Raw genomic sequence first — 20275 nt, 5'->3', positions numbered from 1 at the left:
TTAAGAAACGGTGTTTACACTAAGATCTGAAAGAAATGCCTTGGGTTTAATGGTGCAAATAGCTCTGGAAAAAGCGTCTGCCCAGGTCTCCAGGTGGTAAAGAACAGACTGTGTAGGAAGAACGACCAAAAGGCCAGTGTGGCTAGAGCACAGAGATGTGAGGTTGGCTTGCCAGATGATACAGGGCCCATAATTCATATTAAACCTTTTGGGCTTTCTAGCAGCAGTGGGAAACTGCTGAAGGCTGTTTAAAGTGGCAAGGGGTGTGTGTGTAGCATGTAGAAAGGTTACTCTGGCTGCAGTGGGGAGAAGGGACCAGACGAGAGTAGGAATGGGTAGTGGGTGAGACGTCGGGCACATTTATCTCTCTGCTTTAGTTTTCTCATTTATAAAAGAGGGATACTGTGTATAGCCTTCTTGTGCCACAGCGGTACTTGCTGGGAGGTCCAAGGGATCGGGTATCTGGGGCTGCGTAACTGCAGTAGCTCCTACAAACATAAGATGGCGCTGTTGTTACTGCGCTTCTGTAACTTTTGGTTTTAGGGATATTTGCTCCTCTTTTTAATGCTCATTTAGTTAATAGAAATTTTTTTAGACTTTTTTTCCCTTTTATTATAAAAGATTAAATATACTGCAAAGTTGGAAGGACGTTATAGTGAACACTTGTATACCTATCACCTAGATTCTACAATGAACATTTTACTTGCTTTATCACATATCCAACTGTCTCTCCATCCTTCTGCCTCCCCGACAATCCATTTTAGTTTTGGATGCATTTCAAAGTAAATTTCAGATATTAGCGTATTTCATATATTCTTCGGCAAAGTTATCATTCACTACAATTTGATTTTGTTTAAGGCTTTTTTTCTTTTGGGGCACAGTTTCCATACTAGAGAGTACACATACCTTATGTGTATGTTCACTGATTATTGACAGATGTGGACCCCTGCATGACCTAAACCCCTGTCAAGATTTAGAACATTACCATCGCCCCCAGAAAGTTCCCTGGTGCGTCTTCCCAAGCTCAACCCACATAGGCAAATACTAGCCTGATTTTTTTCTTTCTACCATAGAGCTTTATATAAATGGAATGATACTGTATGTGCTCCTTGGTGTCTGACCTCTTTTACTCAGCATGATGTTTTTGAAATTCATCCATGTTGTTGCGTGTTACCAATAGTTTGTTTCCTTTTTAGAGCTCAGTACTATTCCATAGTTTATTTTATTCCCCTATTGATGGACATTTGCATTGTTTCCAGTTTGGGACTATTATAGATAAGGCTGTTGTTAGGACCATTCTTATACAAGCCTATTTGTAAACCAGTGTTTTTATTTTTCTTAGATAAACAGCTAGGGATGGGATTGTATGTTTGATTTTGTAAAACACTATCAGAACTTCTCTTTAAAGTGCTTGTGCCACGTGACATTCCCACCAATACCGCATGAGACTTTGGTTGTTCCACATTCTTGCCAAAATTTGGTGGTGTTGGTCTCTTTAATTTTAACCATTCTGGTGGGTATCTCATGATAGTTTAAATTTGCATTTCCCTGGTGACTAATGCTGTCGAGTATTTTTTCATGTGCTCTTTAAGACCCTCTGTAAATCTTCTCTTGTGAAGTGTCTGTTCAGACCTTTTGCACATTTTTAACTGGGTTGAGTTGCAGAACTTTATATAGCCTAAATACCAGTCCTTTATTAAATATATCCTGAGAATATTTTCACCCACTCTGGGGCTTACCTGTTCCTTTTATTAATATATATTTTGATAAGATATTTTTAATTTAGATGAAATCTAATGTTTTAAAAAAATTTTAAAGGTTTTATTTATTTGAGAGAGGGAGTGAGAGAGAGAGAAAACACGAGCGGGGGTGGGGCAGAGGGAGAGGGAGAGGCAGGCTTCCTGCTGAGCAGGGAGCCTGACTCGGGGCTCCATCCTAGGACCCTAAGATCATGACCTGAGCCAAAGGCAGCCGTTTAACCAACTGAGCCACCCAGGCGCCCCATAATGTTTTAAAATTTTTAAATAGTTTATGACTATTTCTTCTTGTTGTTGTCACCCATCCTCAAATCAAGAATATATTCTCCAGTGTTGTCCTCTAAAAGTTTATTTATATTTAGCATGTATATGATCCATTTCAAATTAATTTTTATGTACGGTATGAGGGTAGGGGTTGAAGTTCCTTTTTACCCATGTAGAGACCTAGTTATTTCAGCACCATTAAGAAAAAAGTGACTTTCCCTTTCCCCACTGGATCACTCTGTTGTCTGTTAAAATCAAATAACACTATAAGGGTCGATCTACTTCTAGCTCTCTATCCTGTTCTGTTGATCTACATGTTGATCCTTAAGCCAGCACCACACTCTTTTTTTTTTTATGTTATGTTAATCACCGTACATTACATCATCAGTTTTTGATGTAGTGTTCCACGATTCATTGTTTGCGTGTAACACCCAGTGCTCCATTCAGTACGTGCCCTCAATACCCATCACCGGGCTAACCCCCTCCTCCCACCTCCCTCCCCTCTAGAACCCTCAGTTTGTTTCTCAGAGTCCATAGTCTCTCTTGGTTCGTTCTCCCCCTCCGATTTCGCCCCCTTCATTTTTCCCTTCCTACTCGCACTGTCTTGATTACTGTAGCTGTATAATAAATCTTGAGGTCTGAGATTATGAATCTTCCAACTTTGCTCATTTTTTCCAAGAAGATTGATTTGGATATTCTAGATTTACCAAATTTCCATATACATTTTAGAATAAGCGTCTCAGTTGGGGTGGGGGGAAAGCCTGTTGGGATTGTACTGAGACAATAAATCAATTTGAGGATAACTGACAGCATAAAAATACTGAATCTTTCAATTCATGAATATGGTATATATTCTAATTTCATTCAGTCTTTTTTGTTTCTCCCAGCAGTGTTTTGTGGCTTTTAGTGTAGAGGTCTTGAACATCTTTTGTTAAATTTATTCCCAAGAATTTTTGGGTGTTTTAATGCCAATGTAAGTGGAATTTAAAAAAATTTCATTTTCCAACTTTTGCTGCTGGTATATAAATATGCAATTAAATTGCTATATTAACCCTGCAATGTAATAAACTGGGCTCACTTACTAGTTGTAGTAGTTGCTTTTAAAGATTTCTTAGGATCTAAAAGCATTCGTATATAAAAAAAAAAGTCATTTCTGTAAATAGTGACAGTGTCCCTTCTCTCTGATTTTTATGCCTTTTGTTTTTTATTGTCATATTTCAATGAGTAGGACCTCCAGTACAATAATAAAGATGTTAGTGAGACTCCTTGCCTTGTTCTTGCTTTTACAGAAAACTCTTTTGTATCTCACCAATAATTATATATTCATAGATGCTCTTTACTGGATTGAGGACGTTTTCTTTTGTTTCTAGTTTGCCGAGAGTTTTTATTATGAACGGATGTTAAATTTGTCAGATGCGTTTTCTGTATCTATTGAAATAACTGTGGTTTTTCCCTTTATTATTTAATATATTGAATTCCATTGATGGGATTTTGAATATTAAGTCCTTCTTATGTTACTGGGATAAACTCCATTTGGTCACTGACCATCCTTTTTATCTATAGCTGGATTCAGTGTCCATGAGGACTGCTGGTTTGTCTTCCTTTTGTTTTCATTTCTTTTTTGTTCCCTCTTGCTTTGGTTTTGTTTGCTTTTTTGTAATGACTTTATCTGATGTTAGTTTTAGGGCTATGTTAGCCTCATGAAATAAGGTGGGCAGGATTCCTTCCTTCCCTAATTTTTGAAAGAATTTGGATGAGTTTGGTGTCATTGCTGCATGAAGAGTGTTTTTGACCAAGTTTGAATCAGCATTTCAGGGTAGACATAGCATAATGGAACAGCTTAGGTGAGAGGGACTTTTTACCACTTACCTATTTGGGGCTCTTTGATTTCTACTTTCTTCCTGTTAATTCACCCCCTGATCACCTCTGGGAACGTCCTTCCTGATACTTTGGTCTCAGGGGGCATAATCATCTCTTGGCTCCCTCTTTTGATGGGCAGAGGTCCTGTAGAACCGCACAGATCAAAGCCCTCTCCTTTCTACAAGTACCGGCTCAAGGTGCTCCAAGGAAAGTTCTATTTCCCAATAGCTATGAACATCTCCCTCCCTGCATTTCCCCTCAGATCAGCTCTCTCTTAGCTAATGACACTTTCCGGGAGGGTCTTGCTGATAATCTCATCCGGGTTTTGTCCTGACTCTGCCATGTTCCGGACTTGGAGCCTTTGCAGGTCACGTTTTCTTTCTGGGCCTCAGAAGCCTCTTCTGTACTCTGGGGGTGGCTGGAATTCATTAGTCTGGGACCACTCCGACATGTCCTGGTTCTCTCTTTCTAGAAACTTATTGTTAACAAGGACTGCACGTAACTACAATATTTCATCTCACTGATGAAAATGACAGGGAGACCTTCCATAAGAGGATTGATGTGTCAATGCCTGACCTCTAAATAAGGAGGTTCAGAAATACCTAAACTCATGCTGGGTGCTCCATGAGTCCCTGTCTTTTCTCTCTCTGTGCAACCCCAGCATGATGGTTCCTGGCAACGCTGCGGGGGTGGCCAAGCAGTTCCTGCGCTGCATCTTCCATCAGCTGGCCCCCAACGGCATCTTCCCGCAGCTGTTCCAGAGCACTATCAAAGGTAATTCCTCCACGGGGAATTCAGCCACCACAAACGTGCCTTGTCGCCAAAACCCAAACACTACTAAATCTGATTGTTGACTTTCCAGATGGGACTTTTTTACGGACCTTAGCCACGTCTCTGATGGACTTCAATGAACTGAGCTCTATAGCTGCTCTCAGTCAGCTCCTGGAGGTAGGTTTGCTTTAATGACACCTCTAAGCCCCGCCCCTCCTGAAATCGCGGCTGAGGAATTAATTCAGTCATTTAATTTAAAAATTAAATTTATGTTAAATACAAAAATGTCAAATTCATCTTAAGTAATTTAAATGTTTAAAATTAATTAAAAGTAAAAATTGCCAATGCACGGAAGCATGTCAGTTGGACATTGCTGTTTTGTGCGGATTTACTATTCATTTAAAGCGTCTGGACACCCTCAACTCAGCGGTGGATAGGCAACTGTTAAGCACACTCCCCTCTTGAGCATTCAGGCTTTCAGAAGGTGCGTTGGGTAGAGCAGTGCGCACTGTATCGCGAGACTTGGATTCAAGTCTCAGCTTCCCTACTTATTTGTTGTATCGCGAGGTTTGGATTCAAGTCCTGCATCTTTGCTCCATCGCGAGGCTTGAATTCAATTCTCGGCTTCATTGCTTATTCGTTTTTGTCTCACAGCGGCTGAGTTTTTGTGTTCGGTGCCCTGCTTATTAGCTCTCTCAGTTAGCTTGGAGGGTTGGCAGGTGGCTCTAGAAACTGCTTCTGTAGCCGTTATGCTCAGGCTTTGGCCAGCGGAGTTTACAGCAAGCATTGTTCGTTGTGTTTTCTTAGCACCTAACGACGCTCACTGCAGATCCTTAAAAGATGTTTCTTATTTCTTGCTCACATTTTACCTTCTCTCACTGAATTAAAGGTCTCAGTTTTTCCCGTTTGTCTGAATTTGTTGATTCTTTGTACTCTTCCTGCCAATTACAATGAATGACCTATATAGTAGGCACACAACACATGTTTAAACCGTAAATATGTGATTTTTTAAAACTGATCTTAGACAAATAGCTATCTGAATCCCCACGTTGTTTCAGCAGTTGATTGCCTATGCTTTTGTGTTTTTAGGGTCTAAATAACAAAAAGAATTTACCAGCAGGGGGTGCTATGATACGCTGTTTGGAAAACATTGCTACCTTCATGGAAGCTTTGCCCATGGATTCTCCTAGCAGCCTTTGGACCACAATCAGCAACCAGTTTCAGACATTTTTTGCCAAGCTGCCTTGTGTTTTGCCTCTGAAGGTAAGTCCAGGATTTCCTTTTCAATTATGATCTTACGGTTTGCCAACCATCTGCTTAGATATAATGTTTAATAAAAGGCTGTACAGAATCTCTGTTAGGCACCAAGTGCAGAGTATAATTAGGTTGTGCTCTCCAAATGTTACAAACTTAGGGCAGTATGCAATAGGTATTTTGACATAGTGATTTCCTGTTTCCAGTTGATTTTTAAAAATTAGAAAGATACTAGATTATGTTTATACAGAATTTTTTCTCAATAAATGTGTAAGTAAATAAATACATAGTTTTGTCTAAAAGGAGACTAGATATACACTGTAGAGCTAAGTTTCAGAGAACTATCTAAAGGGAAGTGATTGTTTATGTGTTTGTGAATAAAGTATTTGCAAAACCAAGACGATATTATATTTCTGTTTGGCTGCTTTGCCATCAACATCACCGCCCCCTCCCTGTATCCACCATACTATCCTCCAAGAATACACACAAATTACCTAGCTGTGAATCTGGTGACCTAAGGAACATTTTCAACACAAGCCCATTAAATGCAGAAGCAGAACTCTATACTGTAAAAGCTGGAAGAGATCTATAAAAACCATCCCTTTCCAATGCCCCCATTTTCCAGATGGCAGACCCCAAATTCAGAGAGGTGATGGCAGTGTGAGGATTAGAACTCCAGTCTCTTGACTCCTGGTCCAGTATCTTTTCCACTAACGGACTCCTACAGTGCTTCTAAAGCAGGGGTGAATTGAAGGCATTCAGTCTAGTAGTAGGCAGAAAGGAGGTGGCTGGTAGTGGCCATTTCTATGTCTCTGAACGTCATTTCCTTCACAAGCTTTTTGTGCTTTATGCAAATTGCAGAAATATTCAACTCACAAGAAAACCAATCACTTGTTGATCTGACAAGTGAAGTTACATGTTGGCAGCACCGTTTCTGAAATGAGTATTACATGTATGAAAAATGTTTTATAAAGACGAACCACCCCTGATAATGCCCTTTTTCAAATTAGCAGATTTGGAATATATGACCCCAAAATGAGGTCTGTAAGGATAATTCAGGGACCCTTAGCTTGGTGTATTCTGTTTTCTTGGAGTTTGAAGTTCCCACAAGAAGCGGGAATACTGAGATCTTTACCATCTCTTACATCCCACGATCCTGTCTGCTCACAAATCTGGAGTCACTGAATAAATCCAAAGAGGTTTAGCATTGTACTGGGAAACCATGTCTGTATATAGATACTGTACATGCACATGTATGAAATCAAGTGATGCATTTTAACATGGCCCCATAGAACCTCCCCATTCAGGACTATTCATTGCTTAACACCATACACTTGAAGAGAAGGGGTGGCTCAGGCATGGCAAATTCATATGCTTGTAAATGGATGCTAGAAGCAAAATATTTAACTTGATCACTGACCAGTTGGAACTCTTGCTACCTGCAAACAACTGGTAAGCCTAATTTGTGACAATCAGCCCTGCTCGTTTGGACCCTGACTGTAAGATTAATGAGTGGAGTGATTTAAGATAATAGAACAGAGACCCTTGAGAAATGGAAAGCACCACTCCCTTCTAACGACTCCAGCTCCTACAGCACACCGGCCAATTGTGTGGGAATGCGGGCCTACTATTGTTGGTCTTCCCATGGTTTTGAAGATGATATTTCCTGATTTTTAAAACACCATGGGGACCTGAGGAACAACCAGTCTTCAGCCCCTGGTTTAAAGTAATGTAAATGTCACATGAACTCCGGTGGGTATTGAGCAGATTAAATAGACCAATAGTTCACTTAGAAGGTACCAGTAAAACGCTTTCAGAATTTATGTAAAAGCTTGCCCTGCTAGATCAGGTCTGGGCACTGCCTCTGATCATCTTCTGCTTTGTTTTTACTATCTGGGGAAAACATTAAGCCGTTGAAAAACCTTCCGTGGCTTGTTCTCATCAGTTTAGAGAAGTGGCTCTCAGACTTCAGGGTGGATCATTGTTCCTGCAGGACTTGCTAAAAGCAGATTTTTGGACCTGATACTGAGAGTTTCTGATTCATTGGAGGTACAGCCTGAAGATTTGCATTCTGACAAATTTCTAAGTAATTCAAGGTGCCGGTTCAGGGGTTCTACTTGGAGGACCACTGGCTTAATTTGTTATCTTCAAAAGTTAGTATGGTACACAGCTGCAGGGATTGAACTATAACCTACTATTGTGATATGTTTACTATGTTAAATAATATTGCTTATTTTTGTTGTAACATCCCCCCCACCAGTAAATTCAATTTAAAAAGTACATTTGATGTAGAATCTTGCCAGAATACAACTCTAACAGATTTGGGAGGCATACTTTTTTTCTTGTAGAAATTTTACTGCTTTTTCACAGGTGTTTGTCATGTCTTTCAGTAGCAAAGGCAGGGCAGACGAAAGTGGTTCTTATTTGGACTAATAAGCCTAATGGTTTTAAATAGATCTGAGTAGTTTTGTTTTGTTTTTTTCCCAACATGGCCTTTGACAAATTAGTGTACCTTTTTAGAGTTGAACACGTTTGATATCTACCTCCCCATCTATCTGTCAGTCTGTCTGTCCATTCATCCATCTATCCATCATCCATCCATCCATCCATCCATCATCCATGCATCCATCCATTCAGTTCTTTATCCAACTCTCTGTCTGATTTAATTTTTTTTATTTTTTTTAAATTTTTTATTGTTATGTTAATCACCATATATTACATCATTAGTTTTTTCTGTCTGATTTAATTTTAAGAATATATCTGAGAAGTAGTTTAGGAGCTATGCTTAACTATTTAGTTGTTTAATATTATTTAATTAATATTTTAAATTTTTTACACCTGAGAATGATTTTTTCAACATGAATATATGGCATAGAAAACTAAGGAGGCAGCTATATTTGAGATTTTTTCCTCCCAAAATAAACACTTATAAAAAATACATGAAGCAAAAGATATATTAAGAAGGGTACTGACGTTTATTTTTTTCGTATTTGTTCACAGTGTTCTTTAGATTCCAGTTTGAGAATCATGATTTGCCTCTTGAAGATACCCTCTACCAATGCCACAAGGGTATGTATTGTATGTTCCAGAAAAACAACCCATTGGTTATTCGGTTATTTTGTAATCTAAAAAGACAGGCAGGTAGTAATACTGAAGAAATAGTTAATCGCATACTGAATGTTTCACTTTCAAACACGGTGAAAGTTTCTAGTGTGAAAAGTTCTAATACATCACAAAATCGTTTTTTACAATTGGCCCTCTTTGTCCTGGGCATGGCCAGTCCGTCCTCTACACTATGATCTAGGTGATCCCTCCAAACACAGACCTTACTGCCCTGGTTCCTTACTTTAACATCTTTGATCACTTCTCATTTCTTTTAGGAGAGTGTCCACATTCCTTAATGTGGCATACAAGAAGGTACTTCATTAATTTGCCGGCCTACCTTTCTAATTTCGGCTTTGGCTACTTGTCCCATCCCCCATGCCTCCTGCCTACTTCCAGAATCCTCATCATTATCATCAAAACAACAACCACTGTTTGTTGAGCACTTACCATATGGCAGGCATTATGCTAACTGCTTTATGTTTATAATCTTATTTAATTTCATACTTCCTTGCCTTGGCTTCGGCCATTTCCTCTGCCTGAAATGCTTTATGCTCCTGTTGGTGAGGTGAACTTCTCATTCTTCAAGATGAGAATCTGAATCCCATTTAAATTAAAAAAGTGAATTGGGATGCTCTGTAGCAACTTTCTCCTATATCAGATCCCACAATACTTGATAGAGCTCTCTGTAGTAACACTTAAATTGTATGAAAGTCTCCCCAGTGAGACTGTGAGCTTCATGAAGTCCAGCACTGTGTCTCATTTACCTTTGTATTCCTGGGCTGCATTATATACAATGATGCAATAGTTTGTACAGCAATGGCTTATGACTACTAGTTAAATACCAAGAAGCCACATACCCGGTAACTTTATACCTTGACTGTGCTTTCATAAACTACTAGTTTATGCAGGAAAGTTGCAAAGAGATCATTTGGTCGAATCTGATCATTTAAAGCTAAGGAAACAGGCTCAGAGAGATGAATTGTCTTGGCCAAGGTTACGTAGCTGGTTAGTGGAAGGTTTGAGACTTGAACCTAGATCCTTTGATTCCAAGTTCCTTGATTTTTCTGTTGTGCCTTATTTCCCCATCTCTTTGCTGCTTTGCTGGGTAAAAAAACAAGTTTCTATATAGGTTTGAATTCAGGTTCCTTTTTTTGATGAATAAAGATGCATTATGTATTCACTGGAGCTATAGTCCTGTCACCATTCATCCATCATCAGTATTTCAAGTCAACAACGTTTATATAGAGCAAATACCGAATCAGCAGTACTATTTCAAAGGGTTCCTTTAAGATTTTCTATATGGAAAGCACTACACAGGTTTCTATGGGGAATAGAAACAAATGAAGGACAGAATTCTTATCCTCAGGTGCAACTAATATGTAACAGATTTATTTTTGTATCAATAAGGAGAAAGGATCTCAAAAATTTTCATATCCTCTGATTGAATCATTCCTTTTCCAGGATCTCTTCTAAAGAAGAAAATGAGAATGTAAATTTCACACAAAACATTTATTGGGATGTTATTTATAATAAGATGTGACATTTTGGCCACAAAAATGGATGATTATGAAGAATTAAATAGCATTGGAAATTTCTTATGTTATTGTGGTAACAAAATGAAATTAACAAAATATAGGATTGTGTATGTGTAAGATTTCAACCAAGTAAACTGGAGTGCAGCAGGAAGGGAGATATGTAAAATGTTATCACGAGGTGGTGGGATGATGGACTTTTATTTCCTCCTCTGTACTTTCCTGCAGATCCTACCTTTGCACATTGAGCATGTTTGCTTTTATAATCCAGACCATTAGGACTACGGACATTGAGAAGTAGTGGAAATCATGGTGTGGAAATCTTTTGGAGCCCAATTAGAATTCTGTCTTCCCTAAAGAGCAGTTCTGCCTCTGGAAAATTGCCCTGGAATTTGGACTTGAATTCCATTCAATAGCTGTATGGCCTTAGGCAAGCTCCTTGCCTGCTTAAGCCTCAGCTGCAGAATAGGCAGCTCTGGACACCAGAGCTCCAGAGTTCTGAAGCAGGTCACAGCGAACAGTGACCTAGGGCTCACTGCTGCCAAGCCCTTTACCTACATTACCTCCCCAATTTCTCATAGCAACACTAATGAGGTGGAGGCCCTGATTATCCCTATTTTACCTCCAGGAAGGTTAAATCATTTATTCCAGGTCACAGAGTGCTAGAGTTTTGAAAATAATTGTGTGAGACTCTATAGCTTATGTCATTAACTATTATAACACACTGTCTATCCAGGATTGTTATAAGAAATTTGAACAAGATAAACTATATAAAAGCACCCAACTCTGCCTAATACTTAGTAGGTGCTCAATAAATGTTTCTAAATGACTTCAGAGAGCAGATGGATCTAAAACTGACCCTTTATGGGTGGGATTCAGATGGAGAAACCAAAACTGTGCCTTCCTGATAAACACTGTCAGGAAGCTGGGTCGTGATGAGTTTTTATCTAAGCTAATAGTGCTTTGTACTTAACATGCAGGGTGGTTTGTGCTATTTAACTGAGATGTCAGGTTTCAAAGGAGCGGGATGGATGAGCCCATAGATGCCTACAGATTCTGAGAAAAAGAATGGAAAATCCTCATCCAAACCTCATAGAGCCTTGATTCCTGGGAGTGGGCATGAGGACGGGATTGGAGTTGATAAGGTTTATAAATGATGCCACTTGGAAAAATGGATTGTTTTTGGAGCAGTAAGATGATTAAATCATGCCCTTTAAGGCATTCATTGAAGGTCCAGTTCTGTTCTTGTTAGACCAACAGAGTTGCTCTAGTAGCCACCTGGCACCAGATTTTAAATAAAGGAAGGATCCCATTAGTTAAAGTATCAGAAGACTTTAAGACTTTTTCTTTTTTAATGGAAGAATCAGCAATTGATTTTATTTGGTCCCAATCTCATTGCAGAGTCTGTTGGAGCCATTTTCAAAACTGCTCAGCTTTGTAATTCAGAATGCTGTCTTTACTCTGGCCTACCTGGTGGAGGTGTGTGGTCTGTGTTACCGAGCTTTCACGAAGGTAAGTTTGCCTCCGTGTTTGTTCCCAGGAAACTGAAAACTGGCAGGAACATTCTTTCTAACCAGTGTCGATGCTTGTTAGGTTAGTTGCTTCAGTATAGTTAAACATGAGCAGTTCTACTGAGGTCAAATAAATATCATTGGAAGGAAACACTTTATGCAAATATATATATATATATATACTGTATCTTAAATATACACATTTGGAGAAATGAGGGTCATATGGTTTAGAAGAGAAGAGATATTGTAAATGAAATGAGCCAGTGGTCTAAATGACCTCTTTAGGTCTTTTTCAAGTTCACCATCCCGTGATTAGTGGGCAAGCCATCACAGCATGTCGTTTTTATACCCAAAGTAGAAAAATATCAGCTAGGGGCGCCTGGGTGGCTCAGTTGGTTGGGCAGCTGCCTTCGGCTCAGGTCATGATCCTGGAGTCCTGGGATCGAGTCCCGCATCGGGCTCCCTGCTCGGCGGGGGATCTGCTTCTCCCTCTGACCCTCTTCCCTCTCATGCTCTCTGTCTCTCATTCTCTCTCTCTCAAATAAAAAAAAAAAAAAAAAAAAAAAAATCAGCTTGTCATTTGTAAAATCCCGTAGAGTGCTCCTTAATTCTCATCACTTGTCTATCTCCCCAGTTCTGGGTTCTTGTCCTCTGAGATTGTAATCTCATCTTTTGTCATCTTGCCCTCAAAATGGTTTCTGTATTGCATTGTCTTTAGTCTCCCCTGGCCCACTACTGAGGAATTGGAAAAGTACTGCTTGCCCAGGGCACACAGCAGCCTCGTTGGAGCTGGGAGACGCCATTCTAACGGAAAGGCAGGGCCAACTGGGAGCGTCTCTGTCTTTAAGAACAATGTGCAATGTTAACTCTTCCAATTTCCAAATGTTCCAAGTTTATTTTCGATGGGGTCTGTTTCTGTTGTTCCTTCTTGAACATTCAGAATATTCCTTTATTCATGTTGTCCATTTCTACAAGCCTTTTATTTTCCCTATTTAAAAAAATCCAATTTTATATCAAGGCTTTCATTCTATTTAAAATACTCTTGTCTTTTTTCATACCATCTTGTGTCCATTCTACCATGTTAAGTGTTCCGTGAGAATCTTCTCTTTAGTCTTTCTGATTATAAACTATTACTCTGCCTGGAACAATATGTTTTCTAACTATCCAAATAATCAGCATTTTTTTCTTCTTTCAAATCCTTCCTGAAAAATAACTTAACTCCTTTTTTTTTTGGTCACTTAAAACAATAGAGCCTCTGGTAGGGCACAGTACCAGAGACAATGAAAAGATATATGAATACAATGAAAATAAGTCATTTTATTTCTTAATTTTCTTTATGCTTGGTTTGTTTAAATTATACATTCTTTAAGAGGAAGAAGCATAATGAGTTTGTGCTTTCAATGCTGTGCACTATAGAGATTGATTACAGAGGACCTTCCATTATTTTGAAGTCAGGATATTCCTAGTTTTGAACATTCATTATACATTAAATGCCCTCCTAACCAATCATCACTTTAGTGGCCTCCCACTTCCTGTTGTCATGTACCCATTCCCAGTTGTCCAACTCAACATGACTATTTCTTGTGGAAAGCTTCAGTCTTAGGGTGTTCCCACTTTCTTCATGGGTAATGGGAAGCTTTTGGAAATAGTTTAAGAAAGAGCACTGTCTTATTGAAACTTCTCCCCTGTTTAGTCAAGAGAAAAGGCATGGAAAGGTAAGGGCTTTGGAGACTTATCTTCCTGGCAATCTGGCAGTCTAGATAATTGAAAATTGTCCCACTTAATAGAAGTGCTGGACAAAATGTAATGAACATGATTTTAAATGTTTAGGTAATTTTGTAAAACTGAAAGGGGCAAAATTGGAGAAGAAATTGAGAACCAGAGTGGTAAGCATATAAGCTGATATTGTTGTAGCAGTTCCTGAGGTAGGGGAGTTACTTGTCTTAGGAGCTTAGTGGCTCGAGTTTTGTTTTTTAGATTTGCATATATCTAATTTTATTTTATTTTATTTATTTATTTTTAGTTGATGTATAGTCAACATACAATGTTAGGTTAATTTCAGGTATACACTGTATTGATTCGATAATTCTATAGATTACTTAATGCTCACCACAATAAATGTATCTGTCATCATACAACATTATTACTATTATTGACTATATTCCCAATACTGTACTTTTCATCTCCATGAATTATTTATTTTTATAACTGGAAGTTTGTATCTTTTAATCCCCTTTATCTGTTTCATGCATCCCCTCACCCTTTTCCCCTCTGGCAACCACCAGTTTTGTTCTCTGTATTTAAGAGTCTGTTTTTTGATTGTTTTGTTTTTCAGATTCCACATATAAGAGAAATTATGTGGCCCTTTCTTTCTGTCTGACATATTTCACTTAGCCTAATACTCTATAGGTCTATCTGTGTTGTCTCAAATGGCAAGAGTTCATTCTTTTTCATTGCTAAGTAATATTCCTGTGTGTGTGTGTGTGTGTGTGTGTGTGTGTGTGTACACATCTTCTTTATCCACTCATCTATCAGTGGACACTTGCCTAATGTAGATAATACAGCAGTAAATATAAGGGTACATAAATCTTTTTGAATTAATATTTTCATTTTCTTTGGGTAAATACCCAATAGTGGAATTACTGGATCATATGGTATTTATGTTTTTAATTTTTAGAGGAAGCTCCATACTCTTTTCCACAGTGGCTGTACCATTTATCATTAGTGACGTGTGTTTTAAATCCCACACAGAGAAGGTCTTGGGACTGTTTCAGGCTTGGAATTGGCTCTGAGTCATCCCTAGCAGAAAGTCAGAACCATTGAAAGCCTATACATTTAGTAAAAGGGTGATTTGGAAAGAATATATTCTTATATAGAGGTGAAAAAGAATGGGATCTGAGCCTAGGAACTGAGAAAGAGTTATAGTTTCCCTTGAGAATTAGTAAACATGAGCGTATCTTTGAACATATTTGGAGTGTGCATTTAAAATACCTACATGCTCTGTGAGTCCCCAGAATGAAAAGTCAAGTAACACTGATATAGAGCAGGTAATAGCATTGGAGTGTTTGGGAGAAATAAGCTCAAGATCAATCCTCAAACCTCTCTGCATGGGTAGGACTTCAATCTAGGCCCAACAGAATTTCCAGAATTACAATCCTGATGAACATGAGTTTACAAACTAAAATTACAAAGCATGTAAAGAAATAATCCACCATGAGGTACAGCAGCAGAGTCCAAAAGCAGCAAGATTATTCCCCATAAGAATTTCCAATATTAGGGGCTCCTGGGTGGCTCAGTCGTTAAGCGTCTGCCTTCGGCTCAGGTCATGATCCCAGGGTCCTGGGATCGAGCCCCACATCAGGCTCCCTGCTCGGCAGGAAGCCTGCTTCTCCCTCTCCCACTCCCCCTGCTTGTGCTCTCTCTCTTGCCGTGTCTCTCTCTGTCAAATACATAAATAAAATCTTTAAAAAAAAGAAAAGAAAAAGCATATACATAACATTTGTAAACATAGGACAGGTAATAGACCACAAATAAAGTCTTTTATTTTGTTTAATTTTAACAAAATTAAACAAAACAAGCTGGGGTCTTGGGATCGAGACCCACATCAGGCTCCCTGCTCGGCAGAGAGTCTGCCCCCTCCCTGTTCCTGTTCTCTCTCTCTACTTCTCTCTCTCAAATAAATAAATAAATCTTAAAAAAAATAAGAGTGATGGCTAAATAAATCAACTATTAGGAAAATACGAAATTTTCTAATATATTCTCAACAGAAACAAGTACTAAAAGATATATTACAATAAGAACAAAATTGAACCAAGAAGGAGTGAAATGTATGAAGGACTGATGCTCTAAGAAATTGGTCAAGTAGAGAACTCTTAAGTGATCATTGACAGTATAAAGCAGTAATAATTAAAATAATGACTGGGTGGATACACAAACAAGATGACACTAAAATACTGAATAACTACAAGATGAGAGGACTATGTGTAGTTGGGGTTTAGAGTTAAAGCATTCAACATATAAATCTTAAAAAAATGAATCCAGTATTCCAATAATCATAATGAATATAAGGAATTTATGGATTTTTAAAAAATTATTTTAGAGAGAGAGAGAGGCAGGGAGAGAGGGGCAGAGGAGAGAGTCTTAAGCAGATCCCAAGCTGAGCACAGAGCCCGTCTCAGGGCTCAATCTCAAGACACTGAGATCACAACCTGAGCTGACACCAAGAGTCAAAGGCTTAACCGACTGAGCCATCCAGACGCCCCAGCAATTTTTGGATTTGATTTTTAAAATCCAGCTATGTGTTATTTATAAGAGATATATCTAAAACACATCTAAAGACACTGTTGAAAATGTGAAAGAAAAATAGTTTAAAAATATACCAGGAAATACTAACTAAAATAAAGCTGAAACCAGTAAACGAAATTTAAGTTAAAACGTATGATTATAAAGAAGGTTGCCCTGTATTGATAAAAGGAACAATTCACTAGGAAAATGTGACAGTTCTAAAACTTGTGCAGTTAATAATACAGCCTTAATACATGTAAACCAAAAATGAATAGAATTACAAAGTTGCCAAATTCATACTCATAATGGGAGATTTTGACACCTCTCTTTCAGTAATTAATAGATCAAGCAGATAAAAAATGAATAAGACTTACTAGATTTGAACAATATAATTTAAATATATTTAAAAATGTCATTTATTGTGTCAACAAAGAATAAATCTAACAGAAATGTGCAAGAACTTTATGGAGATAACCAGAAAGTTTTATTCGACAACGTTAAATAAATGGAGACAGATCTCATTGTTCATGGATGAGGATCCAGCATAATAAAGAAAGTTAATTCTCACAAAATAACCTATAAATTTAGTGTAATTTTAATAAAAATTTTAGACTTCTCTCCTGATAATAATGGGCTAGATCATTTGAACCTATCTTCCCACTTAAAAGTTAAAAAAGAAGCGAACAGAATATTTTCTGAAAACTTCAGTGCATCAAAATGCTAACCAGATACAGATGAATCACCAGGCTAAGATCTGGGAGAGCACAGAAATGCAGAGATGTGACTGAGAGGCTGAGTTTCATTTCTGGAAGATCCAGGAAGGGAACAAGAGTCAGAATCCAGGACCTTTCAATAGCAGGGACTCGGTCTGATTCTGCACAGGACCACAAAGTAAAGGTAACCCAGAGATGAAATGTCCTCACACCAATTGAGCTCAGTGTCACACCCTCTGGTGGCCCAAGATAAGATATTACAAGGCTTGTGTGTTTATTAAGGTAACCCTGGACCAGGCTAGTGCTTCCAGGAACCTGGCAAAAAGCAAACAGAGCTCTTTGGATGAAGAGAACATTTCAGGCCTCGAATGATTTCTAGAAATAATTTTTTAATAAAACTTTCAGCACGCAAAGATCATTGGACATAGAAGAGGACAGTATACCATGAGTAAAAATGAGAAAGAAAAGAAAGTAGATCCGGTTACTTGGTTATGATCGGGAAAGGGCACACAGCGGGCTTCTGAGGTGCTTGCGATGTGCTTGCTCTTTGACCTTGACGTTCAGACTATACGAATCCATTTTATCTGCACATTTGTGTCTTATGTACTTTTCTGCATGTGTGTTGTAGTTGGCAATAAAAAAAACTTACAAAATTGAAAATGATCTCGTGTTCTATTAACAGGAGAACAGATCAGTGAATTCTGGTGTGTTCATATAATAAAATATAATTAAACCGTTTAGTTGAAAGAACTAGAGCTACATGTATCAATAGGGACTCATTTAAAAAATATAATGTAGTGAGAAGTTATAAGTTGCAGAAAGATGCACAGTATGATACTGTAATAGAAAGTTACAAAGACATGCAAAAATAATATTATACCTTGTAATGAAGGCATGCATATGTAGTAAAAACATAAGCACCAGATTCAGAATAGTGGCTACTTCAAGGAAGGGAGAAAGAAAAGAGAGCACCATATAGGTAGTTGCAGCTGTTTCTGTGATTTTTTTTTTTTTTTTTTTTTTGAGCTAGCAAGCACATGAGTTGTAGGGGGAGGGGCAGAAGGAGAGGGAGGGAGAGAATCTTAAGCAGGCTCCAAAGTGTGGAGCCTGATGTGAGGCTTGGTCTCATGACCCTGAGATCATGACCTGAGTGGAAACCAAGAGTCAGACGCTTAGCCAGCTGAGCCACCCAGGCGCCCCTCTGGGATGTTTTATTTATTGTGAAAAATGTTAAATAAAGCAACATGTTGCGATTTGACAAAGATGGGGGTAGTACATAATATACTCCATCTCTCTATTTTTTTGCATGCTTAAGCAGCACATTTGAAAAGTGGGTTCTTTAGAGAGGATACGAGACCCTGAAAATAGCTGTATATATTTTTCTCTAAATCATTTTCTTTTGGAAATAATGCTTTTCGATTTGTTTAATTTCTGCATTTCTTGGAACTTACCATTTCCTGTGAACAAGAACCCAATCCAGTGGTTTCAGTATTTAAGAGATATCCTATCTTTTTTTTATCCATTGAATGATGTGTTCTCAGTGCTTCTATAAACTCATTACGCACACAAAAATGCCCTTTAAATTTTTTTCTTTTTCGTTTGAGTTTTATTTCTTAAGGACAGTTCATTATGCATTTTCAAATACTGGTTTTCATTTCCAACCTGTGAATCTTTTGGAAGCTCTTTTGACATAGATCTGTTCTAACCGAGTTTTTAGACATAGCTTACCTTCTTCTCTTTTGTTCTGTTTAGGAGCGGGATAAATTCTACTTGTCTCGTAGTGTTGTTCTGGAGCTCCTGCAGGCCCTGAAGCTCAAATCCCCTTTACCAGATACAAACCTCCTCCTGCTTGTCCAGGTGGGCTTCTGTGTTGTTTGTAATACTTTCCACAAGATCCACCATGTTTGGAAAAATTAAGAAAGGTGTGGGGCATATGCATCAATCGAATAACTCCTCCCAGAAATGAGAACTAATCTATCTTACATGAGCCATGACCGAAGTAATATTACGCGCTTGGCACTTCCACTGGCTAAGCAAGACAGAAAGGGAGCATTTATTTTGTTCCTACGATGGAACTAGTGCTGTGAGGGGCCAAAGAAGAAGGGGACACTAATTTCTGCCCTCAAGAAATTTACACCTGGATAGGTCGGAGGGCAACTCATGAATGGCTACCGGAGCTGGTAGGGGACTGATGGAGCCACAAATGGGGGACTAGGCTGAGGTCTGGTTGTAGAGTCATGTCCATATGGGTGGATCACCACATCTCCATGAAGCAGAATTGAAGGTGAGGGTGGGCCCAACCACAGACAATCAAGTGGCAGGACGTACGGAGTCCAGCCAGGGTGGCAGGTGGAGGTGAAAAGTACCAGCACCCATAGGAGCCCCGAGGCAGAAGGGCTTGAATTCATACAAAGAAGGTTCTAGAGAACTTACCGAGTTAATGCTCTTGGCTGTAGGGTTGCTGATGAGGGGCTGAAGCCCTCCATCCCTGGCATCCTTAGCTCAGCATCTTAGACAAGTGTGCAGGTTTTTATCACACGTGATAGGCTCTGACTAGTGCTGTGAGAGAGAGATATATAAACAAAGTCCTGGTGGGGAGTTAAGAGCAGGAGGCATCCCATCTCATCTGATGTGAAATCAGGGAAGATTTCATGAAAGCGGTGGCATTTGAGCTAGGCCACCAAGGACTGGTGGGTGTCTTTTATGAGGTTGGGGTTCAGCACCAGGGGCTGACTGGCTTCAAGCAATGGGGGGAGGCTTTAACAGGAAGGTGGAATAAATTTAGGGATAATGACCTGAGGATGAAGTTGAGAAAAGCAGACTGGTACACTAGAGAAGTTAGCAGGGGGTCAGGTAGACTGGGACCCCGCCTCATACTCCAAGGCTAGACTTAAAGACGTGGCCATGCACTATGCCTGGGACCAGGGTATCATTCAGACTGCCTTTGTGCAAAGTGCGCAGGAAATGAGTCATAACTGTTTTATTTCTTCCGGATGAGCACGAAGACCAGTCTCAGAGTCTGGGCCTATAAGGTTGAGGTTAAATGACCAGGGGACAATGGGAGCTTGATATCAAAGAACTAGGCAAGTGTTCCTAAAATCTTAGGTACCTGGGGTGCCATTGGGAGAGATGAGGGAGAAGGACAGTTCATAAGCATGGTGTGCCAGACAGCATACTGGGTGCTTTAATCCTCCCTTCACTTACTCCTTACAACCATGGGAGGT

General features: G+C 39.0%; 1 protein-coding gene across 2 annotated transcripts in view; it reads left to right on the top strand.

Annotated features, from left to right (window-relative positions):
• UNC79 (unc-79 homolog, NALCN channel complex subunit) overlaps window positions 1-20275 on the top strand; it is a 194234-nt gene that overhangs the window by 141152 nt on the left and 32807 nt on the right. For both annotated transcript variants that reach the window (XM_035728283.1, XM_035728282.1), the window contains 6 exons: window positions 4543-4655; window positions 4744-4829; window positions 5742-5915; window positions 8907-8975; window positions 11945-12055; window positions 18804-18908. In XM_035728283.1, the coding sequence (XP_035584176.1) occupies window positions 4543-4655; window positions 4744-4829; window positions 5742-5915; window positions 8907-8975; window positions 11945-12055; window positions 18804-18908 (658 nt within the window). The remainder of the gene's footprint in view (window positions 1-4542; window positions 4656-4743; window positions 4830-5741; window positions 5916-8906; window positions 8976-11944; window positions 12056-18803; window positions 18909-20275) is intronic.

The sequence above is a fragment of the Zalophus californianus genome, chromosome 6 (assembly GCF_009762305.2).
Source record: "Zalophus californianus isolate mZalCal1 chromosome 6, mZalCal1.pri.v2, whole genome shotgun sequence".
Taxonomy (NCBI): Eukaryota; Metazoa; Chordata; class Mammalia; order Carnivora; family Otariidae; genus Zalophus; species Zalophus californianus.
This window is presented reverse-complemented; position numbering and strand designations above follow the sequence as displayed.